Consider the following 20,394-nt stretch of genomic DNA (forward strand, 5'->3'; position numbering starts at 1 on the left):
TTAAATGCAAATACAGCTTTATGTGAAATCCAGCAAGGCCACAAGGACAGAGGCTTCCTTTCTCCTAAAACAAGCCCAGCTTCTAAATAAACCCCCAAGAAAAAGAATATTAGGCAGAGGTGGGGAACCCTTTCTTATCAAGGGCATTTTCAATTTTTACAACATCTTTTAAGGGCCATACCAAGGTTATAGCTTCAATTGTGCCTGATTGGTGAGACATCTGAAGTCAAATGGTAGTGATGATGATGCTACTTGCCGCTAGTTTTCCAAATGTCTCCTCAGAACTGAACAGACATGTAGAGCTCAAGCAGATGGAGGTTGTTGTGCTTCGCTTTGAGTTTATTTCATGGTTGTCTGACACATCAGCTCCACGTTAGCAAATTTAAATAATTCTCATTTCTTTGTCGTTTACGTTTCACATCCTGAAACTTCTTGCCAATTAGCGGACTGGGTAGTTGGGCAGTATCTGCTCTGTCTGTTGCTTTATTGTGGGCCAGAGAGAAAAAACGCTGTTAATTTCCCTACGTTTTTTTCAATATTTTGTGCCATCATCATGTTATCAGTAATCTGCTCTGTGTCGGTTGTAATGACGCCCGAGATTATCTTTTTGCATCATTATAGGCACATTCCTGCAAACTGGGCAGACTGGCTCGTCAATTCCAGGGAAATTGTTTATCCATTTCTATTGGAAAATAGTATGTTCTGCATATACTTGTCTTAACAGTCTGATGACTCATGTCACTGATGACATGTTTCCACTGTGTGTTTGTCATTTCCCAGCTGGAAGGCTCCACCCTGAAGTTAGTAAGAAAGTTAGGAAATTTATTGACGTTTATAAATCATTTTCTTTTATTACAAAAAAAGTAATTGCAGACATAATAATTATTGGCAAATAAATAACCACAATGGATACTGGAGACAGAAAGTCTGTTTACATTTAGTTTGAATATTCAAAAGCATTTTAAGTCCTTAAATGCTGAATGCAGCTCCTTCATCATAAAAGACGTTTGACTGCTGAAAAAAATCTATGCTTTAACCAGATATCACCTGCTTAAGTGATGTGGCAGATCCCTAAACTCATTTTGGAATATGATGACATATGATGAGGTATTTTGGTAGAGGCTTTACAAGAAGGTTATGTATTCCACCACACACTGAATGAGGCCAAACAGAAGTGGTGAGCCCCTGTGCGTATGTGTGTGTGTGTGTGTGTGTGTGTGTGTGTGTGTGTGTGTGTGTGTGTGTGTGTGTGTGTGTGTGTGTGTGTGACAGGAGAGAGAGAGAGAGGGAGAGAGAGAGAGAGAAAGAGAGAGAGAGAGTCAGGAAGGAGGGGTAATGTTTGAACACTCATTTAGTTTCTCCTCAAACGTCGCTGACTACATTCTTCTCTTGGCGGGTGGCGAGAGCAGAGCATACGAGAGGAGAGAGAGAGAGAGCGAAAGAGAGACATACATCCAAATTGGGAGAAAGAGAGAAAGAGAGAGAGCGAGTCCGAGGAAAAGCTGAAACTTCACTGCAGACGCTCCTGCTCAGGTTGGATCAATCTCTATAATATTCTTCCAATATTCTCGTGATACCTGTGCGTAAATGACTTGTATGACAGTGCGTCAGCTTTCATCTTCTATATTCTGTTTATTTGCGTGTTTAATCCAGTGTAACTTTTACTTTAAACTGCTATTCGCACATGTAGCATTTCATCTGCATTTCTCCATTCATCCTTTTCCGTATAAACCCCGCAGGTCACATTATAGCGCGTGTTCCGATATAGAGCCACTGGCATCGATACCAACAGCCAAAGCGCATGAATCGTTTCTTTCTTTTACCACTTGCGTTGCGATCGTTTATAGTATTTTTTTCCCAGCGAGTGACCCAGTAGCATCTAAAGCATCACACACTCTCCCCCTGTGTGAGACGGTGGAAATGTGCGATTGCAGCAGAGATGAAAACAACAACGCGAGGTTTTTGCGCGCACACACACACACACATGGCACACCGCGGCAGGTCCCAGTGATGGTTCACCCCTCACGCAGCCTATTCAACTTCTGTGATAATGGCTTGTTTTCGCACGTATGCTTCTCATGAACCAGAGGTATTTGTTGGTCCCTTGGGCACCATATTTCCTCCGAAGTGCTCACAATAAGGAATGCACCGTGCAGGGTTGGACATCAGTCAGAACGATGGTTTGCGCGGTGCCAATGCTGACTGACGCGGGTCCTAATGATGCAAATGCACAACGGCGATACACGAGTTGGATGTTTCAAGCAGGAAACGATTAAGAGATACAGGCAGACACATAATATGACTATAAATATTGAGGTGCCAGTTTAAAGGCTGCTTGTCAGGTCACCAAACCTGAAAGGTGACACCACTCCAGGACTATTTTTACCTGAGCCTGGCAGCAGACACACACACACACACACACACACACACACACACACACACACACACACACACACACACACACACACACACACACACACACACACACACACACTTTCCTCTCCATTGTAATGCAGCACATGCCTTTTACACCATGATCCATGTATGTAGGACCAGAAAAAAGCTTTCATGTGTAATGCAGGAGAGGAACGAGAAAACATAGCTTGGCCTATGGGGGAAAAAAGGTAAAGACTAACATTAGACAGTGAGAGATAATGCTTTCCAAGAAACTCAGAGAGAGATAATGAAAATTTTTGTTACTTGATATTTTTCTATAACCATTTCATTACATCTCATTTCATCATAGACTCTATCATTCCCTATATGATGCATCATTATAATTTTTCAAGATTGTTTTTTCTGTTCTGTCACTGGTCTATGGACAATAAGCATGTAGTGTACAGCCTATAAAGTGTATAATGTGTTGAGCGATGGATTGTTATTATTATTAGGGCCCACGCACTGACCTGACAGGTGAGGCCCTATTGAAATTGTAAGGATTATTTATTTTATTATATTATTATTATTATTCAGGAATGAATTGGCTTTTTGATGGCTTTACCATGCTCAAATTCTTACCAAAATTTGCAGAAAGTTAGAAAGTGGTGAAAATGTACGCATTCTGGAGGAATTTTCAATGGGCGTCGCAAAATGGCTCAACAGTGCCCCCCGAGACCCCCGGAACGTGTTCACATTGACCGATCTTCACAAAAATCGATACACAGGTGTATCATGATGAGACAAACAAAAAAGAATTCGGTGCAATTGGAAAAACGCAACAGGAAGCCTGCTTTTTTGCATTTAGTGGCCATTTTGGCCATATTCCACATTTTTACTTTGATGTACGCGGACATACATGGACGATGAATCCTTTGATGCTGAGCCGTAAACAAACAACTCCACTCCTGCAGTGACAGTAGTCATAGATCATGGGAATCTTGATGTCTTGCAAAGGTGACGTCTCTCTCTCAGCATTGGTACATTTCTCAAACCGTGTAAACATTGAGTTGCGGCGAAGGTTCATCCTTCGCCAAAGGAGATGCTGTTGTCATAACTCCACTGTGCATAGTCCTATCACCACCAAAGTTCTGTCTCGTGATCAGAGTCCAAGCCTGAACAGCTCTATGTGTCAATATGTATTTATATATATATATTTATTAATTTATTATTGGCTATACGATTCCTATGCTAACCCAAGAGACTACTACTTTAGGCAGTTATGCACTCATGAGTGTCATAATTATATGTGTGGTCATAGCAATAAAGCCAATTTGAGAGTAAGAGAGAGAGAGAGAGAGAGAGCGCATGTGGAGAGTATGGGTAGTGTGTGGGAGAGAGAGAGAGAGAGAGAGAGAGAGAGAGAGAGAGAGAGAGAGAGAGAGAGAGAGAGAGCATGTGGAGGGTGGGTTTTGAGAGAGAGAGAAAGAGGTAAAGAGACCTTGTGAAAAGCGTAGCATATGGTTTCGTGACGTAACGCTCTGGCCTGTGTGTGTGTGTGTTTCCATCTGTGTGTGTGTGTGTGTGTGAGTGTGTGTTTTATTGTGTGTGCGTGTTTCTATGTGTGTGTTTCATTGTGTGTGTGTGTGTGTGTGCAGCTCAGGATTAGTTCCGTCACATCTAAAGCCTCACACACTGTGTCATGTCACACCGATGCTCAGTAAATAACCATCAGTAGACGTGATGCACGCAGTGACCGCCGCCACCTGCCTGCTCGTGGCCGTGCTCGGCTGCTTCCTCTACGGCAGCGATGTGTTCTCACCGCTGCTCCGTGTCCCCGCTGCAGATCAGTCCTCCATGCCGGAGCCGGGAGCTGCTCCGCGGCGCAGCCCGCAGGGAGTCCCCTACACCGACCTGCAGCACCTCGTCAACGCCGACGGACTGCACCTGTTCTGCCGCTACTGGGAGCCCGCCGGCCCGCCAAGGTTAGTGGAGGACGGAGCAGAAGCACTGCAGTCTGTTGTACTGTGTGTGTGTGTGTGTGTGTGTGTGTGTGTGTGTGTGTGTGAGTGTGTGTGTGTGTGTTTGTCTATAAATAGTTATGAAGACCTGTTTTTGTTCAATAGCATCTTTGTGAGGACATTTTGGCCGGTCCTTACTTTTCCATAGGGTTGTTTTGGGTGAGGATTAGGATTAGACTAAAGTTCAGGTTAGGGTTAGGGATTTAGTTCTGATGGTTGGCTGCAAAGCTGCTCACCCCCGGAAACATGTCACCCACCCCCCATCTACATAGTGGTGAGTAGAAATTGAGTGTATCTTTATTTTGGGTGAACTATCCTTTCAAAGTTAAGGTAAGGGACTATGGAATAATATAGCTACCAACGTGTGTCCTCACAACTATATGTGTGTGTGTGTCCTGTATTACTCATGTTGTGTGTTTACACAGACACATTATGGAGACATGTGTGTGAATTGAATGTGACTGGGTGTGTGTGGTCAAGGTGTTATGCTATTGAGGGAACGTAAATCTGTTTACACAGTCACATTATTAGGACTTCCATATGAAGGCAAAAAGCTAATCCCCATAATTTACATCATTACATTTTAAGGTAAAGATATGTTTTAAGGCTACAGTTAATGTTATGTTTATGTTAAGATTAGGATTTTGGTTAGACAAGCAGTAACTGCTCCAGGAAATCAGTGTAAATGGGTGTAATGTCATCTGTAGTCATGTAGATGAAACTGTGTTTGTTGGCATGTGTGTGTGTGAGTGAGTGATGGAGTAAAGACATTTGGGTTAATTTTAGACGCTGTGTGAAATGATTGTTCTTTCCTGTCGGGGGGGAAAGGAATCCTGTTCACATGGTTGGTTTAAGTGCTGGAGTCACATGAGGAGCTCAACTTTAATGGCTCCTGTTGGCTCTGTTAATCTTCAGGCATGTGTGTCTGGGGTTCAGCTGGAAGTAAAGCACACAGTGTATATCGGAGAGTCGGGAGAAAAGTATCACTTTTTAAAATGAAATTTATTTTAAATATATAGAAATACAAGACAAACACTCGTTTTCATTCAACTCATAGGTGTGTCCTGTGATCTATAACAGCTGTATACTGCTGAGGTATGATGTATTCACAATTTTTTTGATGGTTCTGGTAATTGTTTGGCTTAATGCTAAATACTCCAGAATTAAGGTGAAAGCTTTTGTAATGACAGGGAAAAATATGTGAAGTGATGGAATCTTACAAAGAAAATAAACTGTGGTTACCTAGTCAAGTATTAGAGCAATGTATCTGTAGTTGTGTGGTGTTGTACTTTATTTTGAAGAGGGTGTTCTAAATTTTGGATGAACTCTGTATGGCTGGAACCGACTCCAAGAACCAACTTTTATTTTGAAAGATGCAGGTTAACATTTCTGAAACCACATTTCTTAGGGTTTTTCAGTGTTGTTGAAATGTTATCTGTAAATTCATTTAAAATTGTTTACATTAGAAGAGTACATAATCCAAGTTTCCCCTTGTTTTCAAACCTTCCTGAGTGCTCTCACCTGTGTGACAATCAGCATTTATCATCTTCTACCCCTGTCACATCAAAACCCACATCACAACATTATGTTTTGTTATTTTATTAATCCTCCATTTATTCCTCATCCGGGGACAGTCTATAACTCAGTAACCCGAAAAAGTAAACTGTTAATGATCTACGAGCTGTAACTCAGTAACCTAACAGTAATAAATGCAGATGTAGAAGTTTGACCTGTGTCTATGCATATAACAACACACCATCCTCACATAAGGGAAGCTCATTGTTAGTAATTTTGAAGCCTGGTCTGACCTCTAATTCAAGAAAACTGTTTGCTTTGTAAGAAAAACTAGAAAAACATCATTGGGTCAAAAAGAGCCAAGTAAACGACATTAGGACATTAGCAAACAAGCTAAATAAAATTGGATCAGTCTGTGGTAGACTGTAGTAAATCTTTAGTCTCATTCAATCACCCAAGCTCATTAAAAACATTATAATTATGTTAATCTCTTCACAGTGGAAACCGACAGATGCACCAGTGACTCATATTGGGTCATGACCATATATACAGTCTATGGTCATGACCCCATTAGGAAAAACAAAACACGAGAGCAGTTACTCGTTTAACTCATTAAGTAAGTAAAAACATAGCCTACTTTATCTGCTGTGTATTGAACTGTCAGGATATAAGTTATTATATAACTAATTTCACATTAGCACAACACAAATATAACCCAGAACATACCAGAAGTAATAAGTAGAGTAGAGAACTTTTTGCAGTGAACTTCTGAGGTGACGTGTCTAAAAAATAAAACCCCATCCAATCTGAATTTAGGAAAATAAATACTTTTTAAGGACCCGCGGCCGCCCTGTGTTTGAAGGTGGTAATTGTAAGTTTTCCCTGGTCTAAAGGCTGGGCCTAGTGGAGATGTTGGTGTCTTGCTAAGACCTTAAGCCATTATTGCATTTATAAGACCAGAGCTTACAATATATACTCTGAGCAGCGCAAGAAGGCCCCTAAGTGCCCAAACCCCCTTGTCCGCTGACATTGGACAGGGTACATGTCTGTCTTCAAGCCCAAATGATTGACAACTTGATAGCCAATAACAGTATATCACTGGATAAAGGTTGTCATTGTTTTTCACCGAGGCCCAAAAGTCTCCTTTTGAAATCTCATTTATATATTCTAGAGCTGACTAATTATTTAGATCAGTCCCTTAAACATGCCTGTTTTTTTTTCATCAAGATCCATGAATTATTGAGAAATCAAATGAAAAACAGGTCTCACAATGTACAAAAAAGGGACAGAAAAAACTTCCCCCTGATCCTCATCTTCATTACACTTGAATGGATTTGTCTCATACCACATCTTTCCAGCAAGTTTGGTGGTAATTCTTCCAATAGTTTTTCTGTAATCCTACTAGCTAACAGACAGACAAATGAAAACAGAACCTTCTTGACGGAGGTAATAAACCAAAACAAGCAAACCCAGAGCTAGGTAAGGTCAGAAAGAGAGAAGCTGTGGAGAGAAGGGCCAATCTGCAAGGGACGTCTTTATATTATAACTTTAGATTCTGCTTGATTTATGGACAAATTAATATGATTGAGCAATGGAAAAAACTGTTAGACTTTACAGATGCTTGAAAGACTGGCAGTCCCCATCGTCTAGCAGTAAAATGAACTGAATTGTCGGTCTGTGGAGAGTCTATCCCATACCACATGTTTACCATGTCAATATTGATAAAAATGTAAGTAATAACACCTTTGTTTGGGTTGTGATGCAACTTCATAGTGAAAACTGGTTGAGTCCGACCTGGTTGGTTTTAAGAGGTTTTCTTAACGTGGCTGTACTTATAATTAAGTAATTAATAACTTTTAAGGAGCTCACAAGGAAAAGTACAATCAATATTGTTTCCCCCACATTTCTTTTTGAAAAACACGAGGAAATGCTGGTTATCAAGTGACAACATCTGTTTCCTCACCCATTAACCCTTGTGTTTTGGTATGTGTTCCTTGCTATTGACTGGAATTATATCGTCATACCCAATGAACAACATCAGACTTTGTTTGTAAAATCCTGAGATTGTGACTCATCAGGCACTGTTGTCTCTTTGCCAGAAATATACACAACTAGTTGATTGATGTGTTCAGTTTATTAGAGAAAAAAAGGCTTATTTTTATTGGTAATGTTTATTAGTGGTATTTGCTGTCGGAGGCACTGTGACTGTCTTCCTCCCCCATGCTTTAAGCCAGAGAATGAAACTGAACGCAGATGTCACACTTCGACTCGCTTCCAAACCACATTGTTACTGTTGACGCAGGGTGAGAGCACAGATGGAAAGAGATGTGACAGAAGCTCGAGACCCACAAAACATCTGCAGTCAATACATGACTCATTAAAACACTGTGGAGGCTCAGGTCCTCGGCAGAACGTTAACTATCACTGTCTGTGTATCTTCGGGTAAAATGCTCCCTAAACTGGGGTTAATAGTTTATGATAGTGTGCACGTGTTTATTTCGCACCCATGTTAGATTTCTGTGTATTCTTGTGTGTAGATGAAAGTTAATACAATCAGTGGACCTGAGCTTCTGCGTCTGATGTTCTCTTGCCAGCTCTTAATGATGCATAACAAACATCTGACCTTATTATGGCCCACTAATAGTGAGCTTATAGAGAATATTAGATGAATAATTCCCTGCTGGGTGGATGGCCTTCTCATAAAACTTGTGTATGTATCTATGCAGTAGAAAGGTGGGTGGGTTGTGGTGGGGGGGGATTGGTGCAACCCTATCCCTACCTCTACCCCATAACCCTATGACTTAAGAAAACAGAGAGAATGAGCTGTGGTATTCCCTTTTCACCAAAAGCTAGGGATAATTCAACTCCCAGAATGCACTAGGCCCTCTTCTCTCCCATTGGATGCTTGCCCCGAGTTTTGGGTATGTTTGCAACTGCGATCCTTCTCCACCCCTAACATCACGGCCTGGGGTTCTCAGCAGTTGTGGCCTCTGCCTCCTCTATACACTGTAGTTCTTCAATGTATCAGATTATTGTCGTATTGTTGTGGTTCTAGCAGGTTGATTTTTGACCTTTTTGTTCATTCGGCTTCCCCTTCCCTCTCTCAGTCTGACTGTACAAAAATGTGGAAGTGCATGTTGTAAGTTCAAGTACATAACTAGAGAGCTGGCAAAAGTGACGTAGAAACTCTCATCTGATAGAGTATATCGCAGTCCAAGCATCACACGGTGGGAAATTAAACACTTCATATACTATCGAAAATTGTAAATATACAAAGTGGTTTGAAAATCTTCAAAGTTCCCATCTACTGTATGTTTGTACCTTCGAACCTGTTAAAGCTTGTACCGTCTCACTCTTGTTCATTCCTGGAGATACATACCTTCAAAATTGTGTTTTGCTTTTCCTTCCAAAAGCAACAATAAACCAAATCACCAAATGCTGGTGATTCTTGTCCTGCACACCATGTATGTTGGAAGTAAAAGTCTGAATAGCTACAGGCTTAAAATAGCTGCAGATCTCTATGTGCTGTGACAGATTTAAAGCTGAGGCTTTGGATCGCTTATATAACAGCTTGTTCACTGGAAGCCAGACAGTGACTATGCTAGAAATGCATGCAGTCATGGTACAGTGTAACATGCAAGAGTCCATGACATCATGATGTTAGTCAACAAGCGGGTTTTAAAGGGTGATGACCATTATTTGTTTATTGATGCTGCAGGTATTTTGTGTCTAACTTGTGTGTAGTGGACCTGAATTAAAAGATGTAATTGCTAAACAATGTGAGAATTATTCTGTTCCTCTAAGATGCACATACATCACAGTGGAAAAGACCCAAAAGCTGTATTTTGACTTTTAATGTCTCCTTAAATCCTCCACTAAAACCCAGACTAATGAAATTCTTTCAGCTCAGCCACCGGCTCTTACTGATGGGTTGAGGAAGGATTAATGCAGGTTTTTATTGGGTGACAAAACAGAAGCTATTTATTAAAATCACATTCTCACTTACACAATATTGCTAAAATTGAGGGTGGGGTTCTTATGTAATGTGCATTGATTCACAAGTCTTAATTTGTCTTTGTGGTTTCATGTGTCAGATTGTTTTTACGGTCCTGAGTGATCAACATCTTCTACTGCCATCCTTAAATTTAAAAAGTTGCCAGATTTGAAAACGGCTGAACTCAAATCATACACTCCTTGCTGTTGTATATTGTACATACTACTACTACTTTCTGTTTCAACATAAACCGTGATGTTTAACCATAAATGAGCTCTCACTGGACTTGATGATGGATCCTCCAGACTCACAGCTTCCCACTCACTGCAGCAGTCAGATTAGTGATTCAACACAATGTGACACAGCGTGTCAGAGCCAAATCTATGAAATCAGAGGCTGCATCGATGCAGCTTCCCCAGAGGCTTATACCATCACTATAAGTATTGACGTTACAATGTGGTTATAGCCACTGGTATGAAGTAGTGCAGTGGCCCCTGTAAACCTTGGAATGGGCTGTTGGTTTGGCCTGTGGTGATTCTTCATGAAAAGTATGTAAAAGTGTACTGCAGTAAATGAGCTGGGGCAAGTAGACCGACTGTAGGACTCAGTCAGAACCCTGAAGCGACTGCTTATTCAAAGTTCAGTGAAGCTGGACTCAGTTATCTTTTTATTCAGAGTTTATAAATTGAAAGTATTGCTCGTTCCAATCGCACCACAGCCACTGGCAGACAGAGGGTTTGCATATTAAAGAGGAAATATAAGTTGTGGATGGTTTTAAAACGTTAAAAATGCAAGTTTCACAATCTGTGTCATTGTAATATTTTATTCAAAGATTAATAAGTTTTTTCTGTTCAACTTTTGTGATAAGAGGAGTTTCATATCATCCACTGCAGCAGCTGGTGCAGTGATGAGCTCCAACGATCAAAGAAAACTCCAGACAGCTGATTCCCAGTTTGACAGTCTGTTCAAACAGCAGCCTGCAGGGAGCTCAAACTCAAACTCTTAACACAAAATGTTTCAAAGTGATCTATGTATTGAATCTATGGATAATAATGGTCATGTGTGATCATTTAGCAGCTTCACATTGTCATTATCACATTGGCTGAGTCTTGTGTGTTTGTGAATATTCATAAAGATATGAGCATAAGGTAGCATCAAATTGTATTAATTTAATTGACTGATGATTATTGTCTTGGCGCTGCAGTGCAGTACTTAAAAGTTAACGTCGATTGCATTACCAAAGAAGATTACACAATTGTGATTCACCGTGTCAGCGTAGTAGTTTGACAGTTGACTCAACTTCCTTACTGTGTGGAGTGTTTGTCTAGCAGGAAGCTGGATTAAACAGAAACAGAAAATCCCTCAGTTAGAGGAGGGGAACCACCAACACAAAGCGTGTTCTTTATGACCTGTGTGATATAACAGGGCGGCTTAGAGGCATTGGCACAGTTGGATGAATGTGTTTGGTTACTTGCTTGATTTAAGTTGGTTTGCTGTATGAATGACTTTAGCAGAAATCCAGTCATTTCCCCACCATCTTTGTCTATTTCACTAAACCTTTTTTTTTTGTAGTTTAAATTTGAAAACTGCTGACGGTTTTGTGAATCAGTAAATCGTGAGCCGTGGGGCCAAAAGGTCTCAAATATGATACGTGGCCACACAAGCTTCCTTTTTTATCTAAAATTACATAATGTGAAGAATGTGGTAGATGAATGATAGAACAGGTTCACTAAAGCAAGTGAATGCAGGTGATAGATCAAAACACTAAAACAAGTACAGACTGGACAGACTTGTAAATGACCTACCGGGACAGCAATGTCAGCAGCAAAGGTCAGTAGCTTTGTAAGCTTAAATAACAACTGACACATACTGAGTGTGCAAAACATCAGTGTCACCTTCCTGGTATTGATTTCTGGGGTCACTCACTTGCTGCACGCTACCTGCACTAGTCTCTGTTCTTTTCTCCTTTCCAAATGTTACTTTCAAAGGGGAAACTCTACATGATTCATTGGACATTTAATGATTTTTGTGTACTATCACGTGAACTACAGTTTTAGTGCTTAGACTATTTTGTGGAATAAGCATGGACTTGTTTATAGTTAAGATTTCTCTATGAACAAAAGCTTATGTAAATGGGGATAGGACATGAATGAGTGTTAAATGGGCTCAAACATCACAGGAACCAAGAAGTAGGTGAAAGGTGAAGGGACGGAGTAGCAGCAGTGACCGACAGGCCGTCCAATAGATGTCTGACTGAGGCTGTGAACCCACATGAACCAATGATATTTTTCCCCCCAAAAATAACATGTCACTTATCTGTCTATACAACTGACAGTTACAAACACCCACTCATACACAGAGCTTGTGCATATGGTTCCTGTTGCAGATGATGTTTTCCCTGATGGTGTCTGTATTAGTTTCCTTCCCTCTTTGTGTTTGTACAGCGGGACTATTTAATGTCCCTGTTGCTCATTGCCGCCGTTAGGCTCATCAGCGGAGGACGCTTTACAAATATAACAGCTTTTCAATGGCTCCCTTTTCCTGCCTCAGCCTCAGGGCAGAATTTAGCTGAATAATGCAGAACATAATGTTTTTACGGCCACTTGTGTTTCCATAAAATTGACTGAGTAGGAGATTTCAGGTGCCCGCTGAGACCATTTGCTGGGAGTTTATGTGGAAAGACTCACGCTTGTATTCACATTACCTTCATTATAATGAATTCAATAATAATGTAACAGTGAGTTCTAACTCCTGCATCAGTAAGATAACTGGCTACAGTGTAAACACAGTATCAAGGTATTCTCTATAATTATTATGATTTCCATAAATTAGATTGACTTCTCCGGCTATGCAGATATATTCAAGTTTAGAATAGATTGAGGGTTAGATGTTGACTCTGGGAACGTTGCAAAAGCAAGTGGAGATAAAGTGCATCAAAGAAAACACAGTTGCATAAGAAGTGAGCAAAGGTATTATACAAACCGACAGAGGGAAATATGCCAAAAAGGACATTTAGCAGCAGTGGAATCACACACAGTTTTTTGTTTTAATTGAAGAACATTTGTATCAAATGAAAAGTTAAAATGTTTTTCCACAATATCTTGTTCTGTTTCTGCATGAAGAGAGTTTGGGTGTGTTATATAATGACCTAGAAGGTTCTTGGTTTGAATTCCAGTTGGGCCGGGAACTTTCTGCATCCAACTGTGTGGGATTTCTATTCCAGTTACTTCCCACAGTCCATACAGAGAGATTGGGGTTAGGCTAATCGTAGACAGTGGGTGTGTATATGAGAGGGAATGGTGGCTTGTGTTTGTATATCAACCAGACTTTATTTATAAAGTGCTTTTTACCAGTGTTATCCATTACTTGAAAGCATTTTACAGTACATTTCGTATTTACCCATATACGCACACATTCACTGCACATCTATAGGCTCCACTTTTTCTATTACACACTATTTATACACCCTCGCCATAGCCATCAGGGGAAATTCGGGATTCATTTACAAACTGGAGGTGCCGGGAATCGAATCACCAACCTGGTTATTGACGACCCAGTCTACATCCTGAGCCCCCAAAGGAGAGGCAGTATATATAATGTATGGGTTAATGGATCTATGCATCCACTGTTGAAAGTGTGCTATGAATTTATTATGACACCAGGTTTGCATTCATTGCTGAGTTTGCAGTATCAGTAAACTCTAACTCAAGCATGCAGTTTTGAACTACTAGGGAACAATCAAGTCAGGGCCTCCTGATAATACACCCTGATCAGATGCAATGAACTCCATTGTGGCCTTTTGACCTCATCTCCCTGCACTGAGGAAAAATGTTTTCCTCTATATTTTATTTACACTGAGTCAGAATCTGCCGACAGTTTCCCTGCTGTCTCTCAGCCTCTATTTCTTTTCATCAGATGGCAATTTCCTCTGTCTCGCTCTTGTGTTATTTTTTGTCTATGCAACACACACACACACACACACACACACACACACACACACCTCCTAAAATAACTTCCTCATTTCTGGCTCTGTTTTCATACCCCTCTGTCACCCCTCATCCGTTGCTCAGACCCCATTTCAGGTTACTGTAATACAGAACAGCTCTGCAGTCCAAAAGACATCACAACTTTGTCCGAAGCTTAGTGACGTAGTTACTGATGTATTAAGAGTGTCTGTGATCATATGACATAACCAAAAATATGCAAGCCAGCCATGACATAATTAATTGCTCTGTTTTCTTTGTACTATGCTATTAACTCCCACTAAAATGTTTTTTGGAAAAAAGTTTTATTGAAGAAAGGCGAGAAGATTCTATAGGTGACTTACTGGCAACCACTGCTCCTAATGCTCACAGTGGTCTTAAGTCTGAAATATGTGCCCTATGAAAACTTCAAGTTTAATGGACTACGTTGGAGGTGATTGCTTTTGGTCCCCATAAATTGCCCTAAACAGGACTGTGCACACTCACACACACGCACACCCACAGAAGTCCATTAATCAGATTAACATGCCAGTGCTTGTTCTCTCTTTCTTGTCCTCTGGCTCCTGCCAAGTCAGGACACATGGAAACTGAACTCTCCACTGTTCATTTAGCACTCCAATATGTTTATATAAGGCCACAACAGCAACATCTTATTACCCTATAGCACTCAGTAGAGTCCATACATCTGCCAAGGCCCAACAGTCCCCTTATTAAACCACAATCAAATTTACTAAATCCAGATTTGGATTTGGATCTCCAATTATCACACTCTCGTAAATATCAGTCCCCTTACATGCCAAAATTTTTAATCAAGATCTGTGAATTATTTCCTGGGAAATCGGGGAAATTGTCAAAAAATGCCCTCATCTGCGACTTTGTTGGGATCTGCTCCATAATTGAATTGGTTCTTCTTCTTCTTTCTTGGTTCATGTCCCATCCTTACACCAGGTTTTCTGGAAATCCATTAATTGTGTAATCCTGTCGACAAATACACAAACAAACCAATGAACGTCCTACTCAGCTGACCCGCTGCATTCATTATGAATCAAACATATTTTTTCTCTCATCATTGATTAGTTTGTAACCAACGCCACAATATCAGCTCCGATCACCACATAATGATCAATACTTTAATTAAATTGGAAAAATCTTTCTTCACAGCACATCCGCGAGATTCATTCAGATTCTCCTGACTCGTCTTGCTACCTCTCTTTCGTTTTCCTGTCCTGCCTAAACAGCGGCACCACACAGTCGCAAATGCTTAGATGTTACTATGCTCAGCGTGTTACATTCCAGTATATCTCAGTCCGGCATGAGAGTGTGCCAGCGATCAGCATAAACAATACCTGGAAAGATGTATTTTTTTCTGCCATTGTGCCTGCAGGCAATCAAAACTATTTTATCTTTCCTTGTCAGTTTCCCCGTTGAATGTGGAGAATGTGGTATTAAGGCATAGGAGGTTTGTGAGTCAGCATTGCATGAAGGGTATCATGATATTGGCTTTGACCTGGGCCTGTGTTTGTTTGGAATAGCTGTGAGTAAGGCCAGAGGGAGGACTGAACTCTCAGTACTGCTCACTGAGTGTTTTAATAAGGCTGGTTATAAGCCGTGTTGTTCCAACAGCGTGGGAGACGAGTGGGTCTCCAGTTCCCATGAGAGGGTGAGGAGAGATAATGACTAAGAAAAATGAAAAAAGTCAATTTTTCCTCTACCTGGAACATCAAAAATACTTCAGCTTCGCACACAATAATGAATATAACCTCTATCCAGGCTAGTCATGAGAGTATGGGGAGTCGTGTTGATGATGATGTCACTCTCAGCCTACTAAAACTTCGGAAATGTGTGAGAAATAATTCAGAGTAAGGACTGACCAGCTCAACTTCTCTTCCAACGACACCTTTGTTCGGAAGATGATGGCCTATTAACCATCATCAACTCTGTGTTAAAACAAAAGTTAGTTGCACTTTTATATTGCAAATGATATGTGATGTAATGTAAATCATCAGTTATATGATATAGCCTCTCACAGGCATGTTGATATCAATGATTATGTTAGCCAATAAGCAATTATATGAAAGGTCCTATTTTACAGAATATTGCAGAAAATGCATTTATGTTTACATTTTATTTAAAGAATTATGTTTATTTTCTTAATGGATTCTGCCATGATAGCAAGTCTTTTAGCATACGAGGTGTGAATTTGAATTTGTTCCAAGAAAATGCCTGTTGAGGCTCAGCAGACCTCTCTTAGCAAAGTGCCGCGCTGAGCCAACGTACTGCTGAGTCCTGAATGCCGTCACTTGTCTGCAGATGCCTGCAGCTGAATGGATGCAGGCATCTGCCAAGATTAGATCTCACCGCAATTAAATCCTTCAAAGTGTCAAAAAAAGCAGACGTTATATTTTGGGTGAATGGCGATAATCTTAGAGAAAGATAGAAAGAAAGAGGCACATTATAGCTCAGTGTAACAGTTTGTGATTCACTGTACAGTCTTCTTTACTGTCGGCATGTGTGTTACAGGACATTATGTCTGTACAAAGACGCTCTTTCACGCATGCATGCACACGCACACGCACACGCGCACACACACACACACACACACACACACACACATACACATACACTTAGCCCCCAGCGATGGCTTTCTAAAAGGAGGGAAAAGGCGTGAAAGTGGAGCCAGTTGCTTATGAAGCCTGATGAACAGCTACTCTTATGCTGTCCCCCCTCCACCGCTATTCACCACCATCCTACCTCACCCTCTCACTCACTCTCTATCACTCTCTCTCCCTGTTTCCCTTCTTCTCTGTTCCTGCATACATTTGGACTAATTCTCTGCTTCTGCTGATTGAAGCTCTCACAGGCTCCTCAGCATGGCTGCTAATGAGAGAAAACAACACCAGAGCATTTCAGAGCTGCTCTGCTGCTCCGCTGCAGTATACGCTCGGATAGAAACCTGAAAAAAATCTCTGGTCTTAGAGCCGCTTGTGTCTCTATTATTTAGCTAAAGGTGAAACTTCATTTTCAAGATGCTACTTCACACAATCCTCTGTTTCTATCATCATCTGTGGAATAATTTGAATAAGTGAAATTAATAAAGGATTATGTTGTGACATAATACCTTCAGGAGAACAGCATGTGTTGGACTATCAGTGTTTGTCTTAGCCTTAGAGCATGTTTGACAAATCACTCATAACTTAAACTGTTGAGATGCCTTACAGTCACTGCAGACAAAGACAGAGTTGTCCTTATGGGCAATCACCAGGGCTCTTTGATGTCAGTATTAATTGAAAATATAATTTCCAGTATTGCATATCACAGACACACACCCACTGTTGTATTAAGGTGCAAAGAAGCTGTGCACATTTCGCACAGTTTCCACGTTATGTAATGTGTAAATGTCATCTCTCTTTGTGGAGTGTGCATGTTATCCCCTGTGTCTGTGAGGGTTTTCTGTGTGTACTCATGGCTTCCTGCCACAGCAGGATGCAGATTAAAGGGATAGTTCACCCAGAAATGAGAATTCCCTCATCATCTACTCACCACTATGCCGATGGAGGGGTCGGTGAAGTGTTTGAGTCCACAAAACACTTCTGGAGTCTCAGGGGTAAACTTTGTAGCAGCTGAACCCGAAACAATTGAGATCAATAGAGACCAAAATAAAAAAATTAAGAAAAACAAACGCTCCATATAGCCCTCACATTCAAATTCGACTCGTATGTGGTCATTTACACCATCTTTTATTCATAAACATCCACTGGCTAAGCTAGCAGACTTAGGTACACGATGGTGTGACCGAGGGTTCTTGAATGCCCCTCGTAGGAAGATGAAAGAGGATTTAAGGCAGTTGTGTATAAAGTACTTAAAAGCCATACTTGAGTAAAAGTACAGATATCTTACTTGAAAGTGACTCAGGTTGAAGTAAAAGTCACCCGTCAGAAAATGACTTGAGTAAAAGTCTTAGAGTTTCTCATATTAAATGTACTTAAGTATCAAAAGTATCTGGTGTTGAAATGTACTTAAGTATCAAAAGTAAAAGTACAAGTACCAAAATTAAAAATGCTAAGTGCTTTTTATAGTAGGCCAATACAGACACAAAACAACCCAATATTGTTCAGTTCAGGATTTATTTCAACTGACTGAAAAATTATAACAACACTATATATATAATGTATAATTTAAAAATTTTGAACCCGAGATGCTGAGGTTAAAATAGTATTGGACAAGTGCATCTGAACTTCTAGCGACAACAAAGAATCAACACAACAGAATAAACAAGTGCCTCTTGATTCTACCTAATAGAACACTAATAGACCAAATGAACCTTTGTGTCTATTAGCTGTATTTTGCATTTTAACTGCCAGGATGTTTACCTGCCTGTATATCTGCCCGCCAGCTTGTCCACGCATCTACATGTAAGCCTGTTTATTTATCATTAGATTATCTTCACTGGATGGGCCTGCGTTTGTGTTTGCATTTGTTTCCAGCAGGGTGACAATACACCTGTAGGGTATCTTGCCTGTAGGGACGACAAAGTGATGACACAACCCTGCTTGAAGTTGTACACATTAGCCAGTTTGTACAATACATATATAAAGACTCAACAGCTTCTTAGTTGTGTTGAGTCAGCACAAAGGGCGACTTATGATTGGAATTGGCAATATATAGATATATAATATCTTTACAAAAATTATATTGCCATTATAGTGAGTGGAAAACTGGGCCTGATTACCCAGGGTTCCATTTGGCGAGGTCCATTAAAAACATAAATTGTGTGCGTGAATATGCAGTAGTCCACGACACAGTGTTTGTTTTTGGTTGTGTTGGCTGAAAGTTGTTTTTGCGTTTGCTTATATAATTGGTTGTGTTGTTTGTTTTTTCCTCTCGACTTGTTTTAAATCTGTTTGTTTTATTTACGTGGACGTGTAAGACTAAGTAGACACGGCCAACCAATGATAGTCTATTTGCCAACAGTTTTTGTTTAAACCAACTACTTCCACTATTTTCTTTAAGAAAAGTTAACCACTTGCTGCTTCGAGTTATGTATTTAAAGTCACCTAATAAAAGCCCTCAAAAAGCAAATTCATTTGCCTGAATAATAATCCTTACAACGTCTGTCAGTGCCTGTCAGTGCTCTGGCCTTAATAATAAAGACTGCAGGAGCGAGAGAGCGAGAAAGCGAGAGAGAGGTGCGCCGTGTGTAAAGGTGCACGTTCCGCCAACCTCCGCTGCTAAAGTAACGAGACAGTTTTGAGAATGTAAGAAGTAGAAAGTACAGATATCTGTGCTCGAATGTAGCGAGTAAAAGTTAAAAGTCGTCAGAAAAATAAATACTCAAGTAAATTACAGATATGTGAAAAATCTACTTAAGTACAGTAACGAAGTATTTCTACTTTGTTACTTCCCACCACTGATTTAAGGTTATAACACGGTGAAAACGACGCAGAATTTTCCTTACACGGTGAACTTTTCCTTTAACGCTACATCCAAAGTGGTACGTTTTCATTTGAAAATGCATTAACTCTGCTGTGGATATGCCTGCCATACACACTACTGCAAAGTTGGGAAATGTTGCTGGCTCAGTTAGTTTGTTTGCTAACTCCAGGTCAGTAAGTTAGTCTGCGTGGGCAGGAACAGAGATGTTTGGAAACAATGATGTACACTAACAACCTCATGCTGTTTGGGTCTTTTCGGTACCGATGTAGCCTTCGCTAATTTGTCAGGCTCCTATCATATGACCCCCGTCCGAAAGAAAACAACCAGTATTAGCTTCATCTACAAGTGTAGAACACAACATGGATAATGAATTACAAGTTTTGCTAACTCTGTTGTCATAGCTAGAAGCTGCTCAGTCACAGTCTAGATTTTACTTTTAGCTATTGCCGCTTCTCATTTGTAGCCTAGGTTTTTCTGCAACAACAACCAAAGGCTTCTTGTTAAATTCCAATTTGTGGATTGGGATTAAAACTGATAAGAAGCCACAGCGCTCATGTACTCGTTTTAGTTAGACAATGGTGTTTTTAAACTAGAACATAGTAGTAACAAAATGTCAGCTGGTTTTGGCTCAAGCCCGTCCCATGACTCTATCTGTTTCATACCTTTTTAGACTGTAACACTCGATTTTCCCTGGTTATAAGAAAATTATAATTACTACAAATCCCTAATAGTCACAGAATGAACGAATCAGTCTTTCAGGATAAAATGTGATCACCATAGACAATATTGACACATAAAGGGCACATTATAATCCATAAATATGATACGATCATGTTTAAACATCCAAATTAATTTCACAGATCTGCATAAACTGTGAAAAGCTCTTTGGACGAAAATTTGGCTTTGCCTTGCTTTGGCACAGCTTAGCCTCAGAGGAGAGACAGTGACGTAGAGAGACGTCTCTATGAGCAGAGTCGAGATAAAGAGAAAGCAGCCAGCGGAATCTTTCACAACGTTGTTTACCTGTGAGTCAAAATTCCAGCTCATTTTACTGCATAATGTCAACAAAAGT

At 40.3% G+C, this 20,394-nt stretch overlaps 1 protein-coding gene across 1 annotated transcript in view; it reads left to right on the forward strand.

Moving 5' to 3' along the window:
- Positions 1-1,382: 1,382 nt before the first annotated feature.
- Positions 1,383-20,394, forward strand: part of mgll (monoglyceride lipase) — a 43,043-nt gene continuing 24,031 nt past the window's right edge. The window contains exons 1-2 of the mRNA XM_061075271.1: positions 1,383-1,533; positions 4,223-4,361. Coding sequence (XP_060931254.1) covers positions 4,234-4,361 — 128 coding nt within the window. The 5' untranslated portion in view covers positions 1,383-1,533; positions 4,223-4,233. The remainder of the gene's footprint in view (positions 1,534-4,222; positions 4,362-20,394) is intronic.

The sequence above is a fragment of the Limanda limanda genome, chromosome 7 (assembly GCF_963576545.1).
Source record: "Limanda limanda chromosome 7, fLimLim1.1, whole genome shotgun sequence".
Lineage (NCBI taxonomy): Eukaryota > Metazoa > Chordata > Actinopteri > Pleuronectiformes > Pleuronectidae > Limanda > Limanda limanda.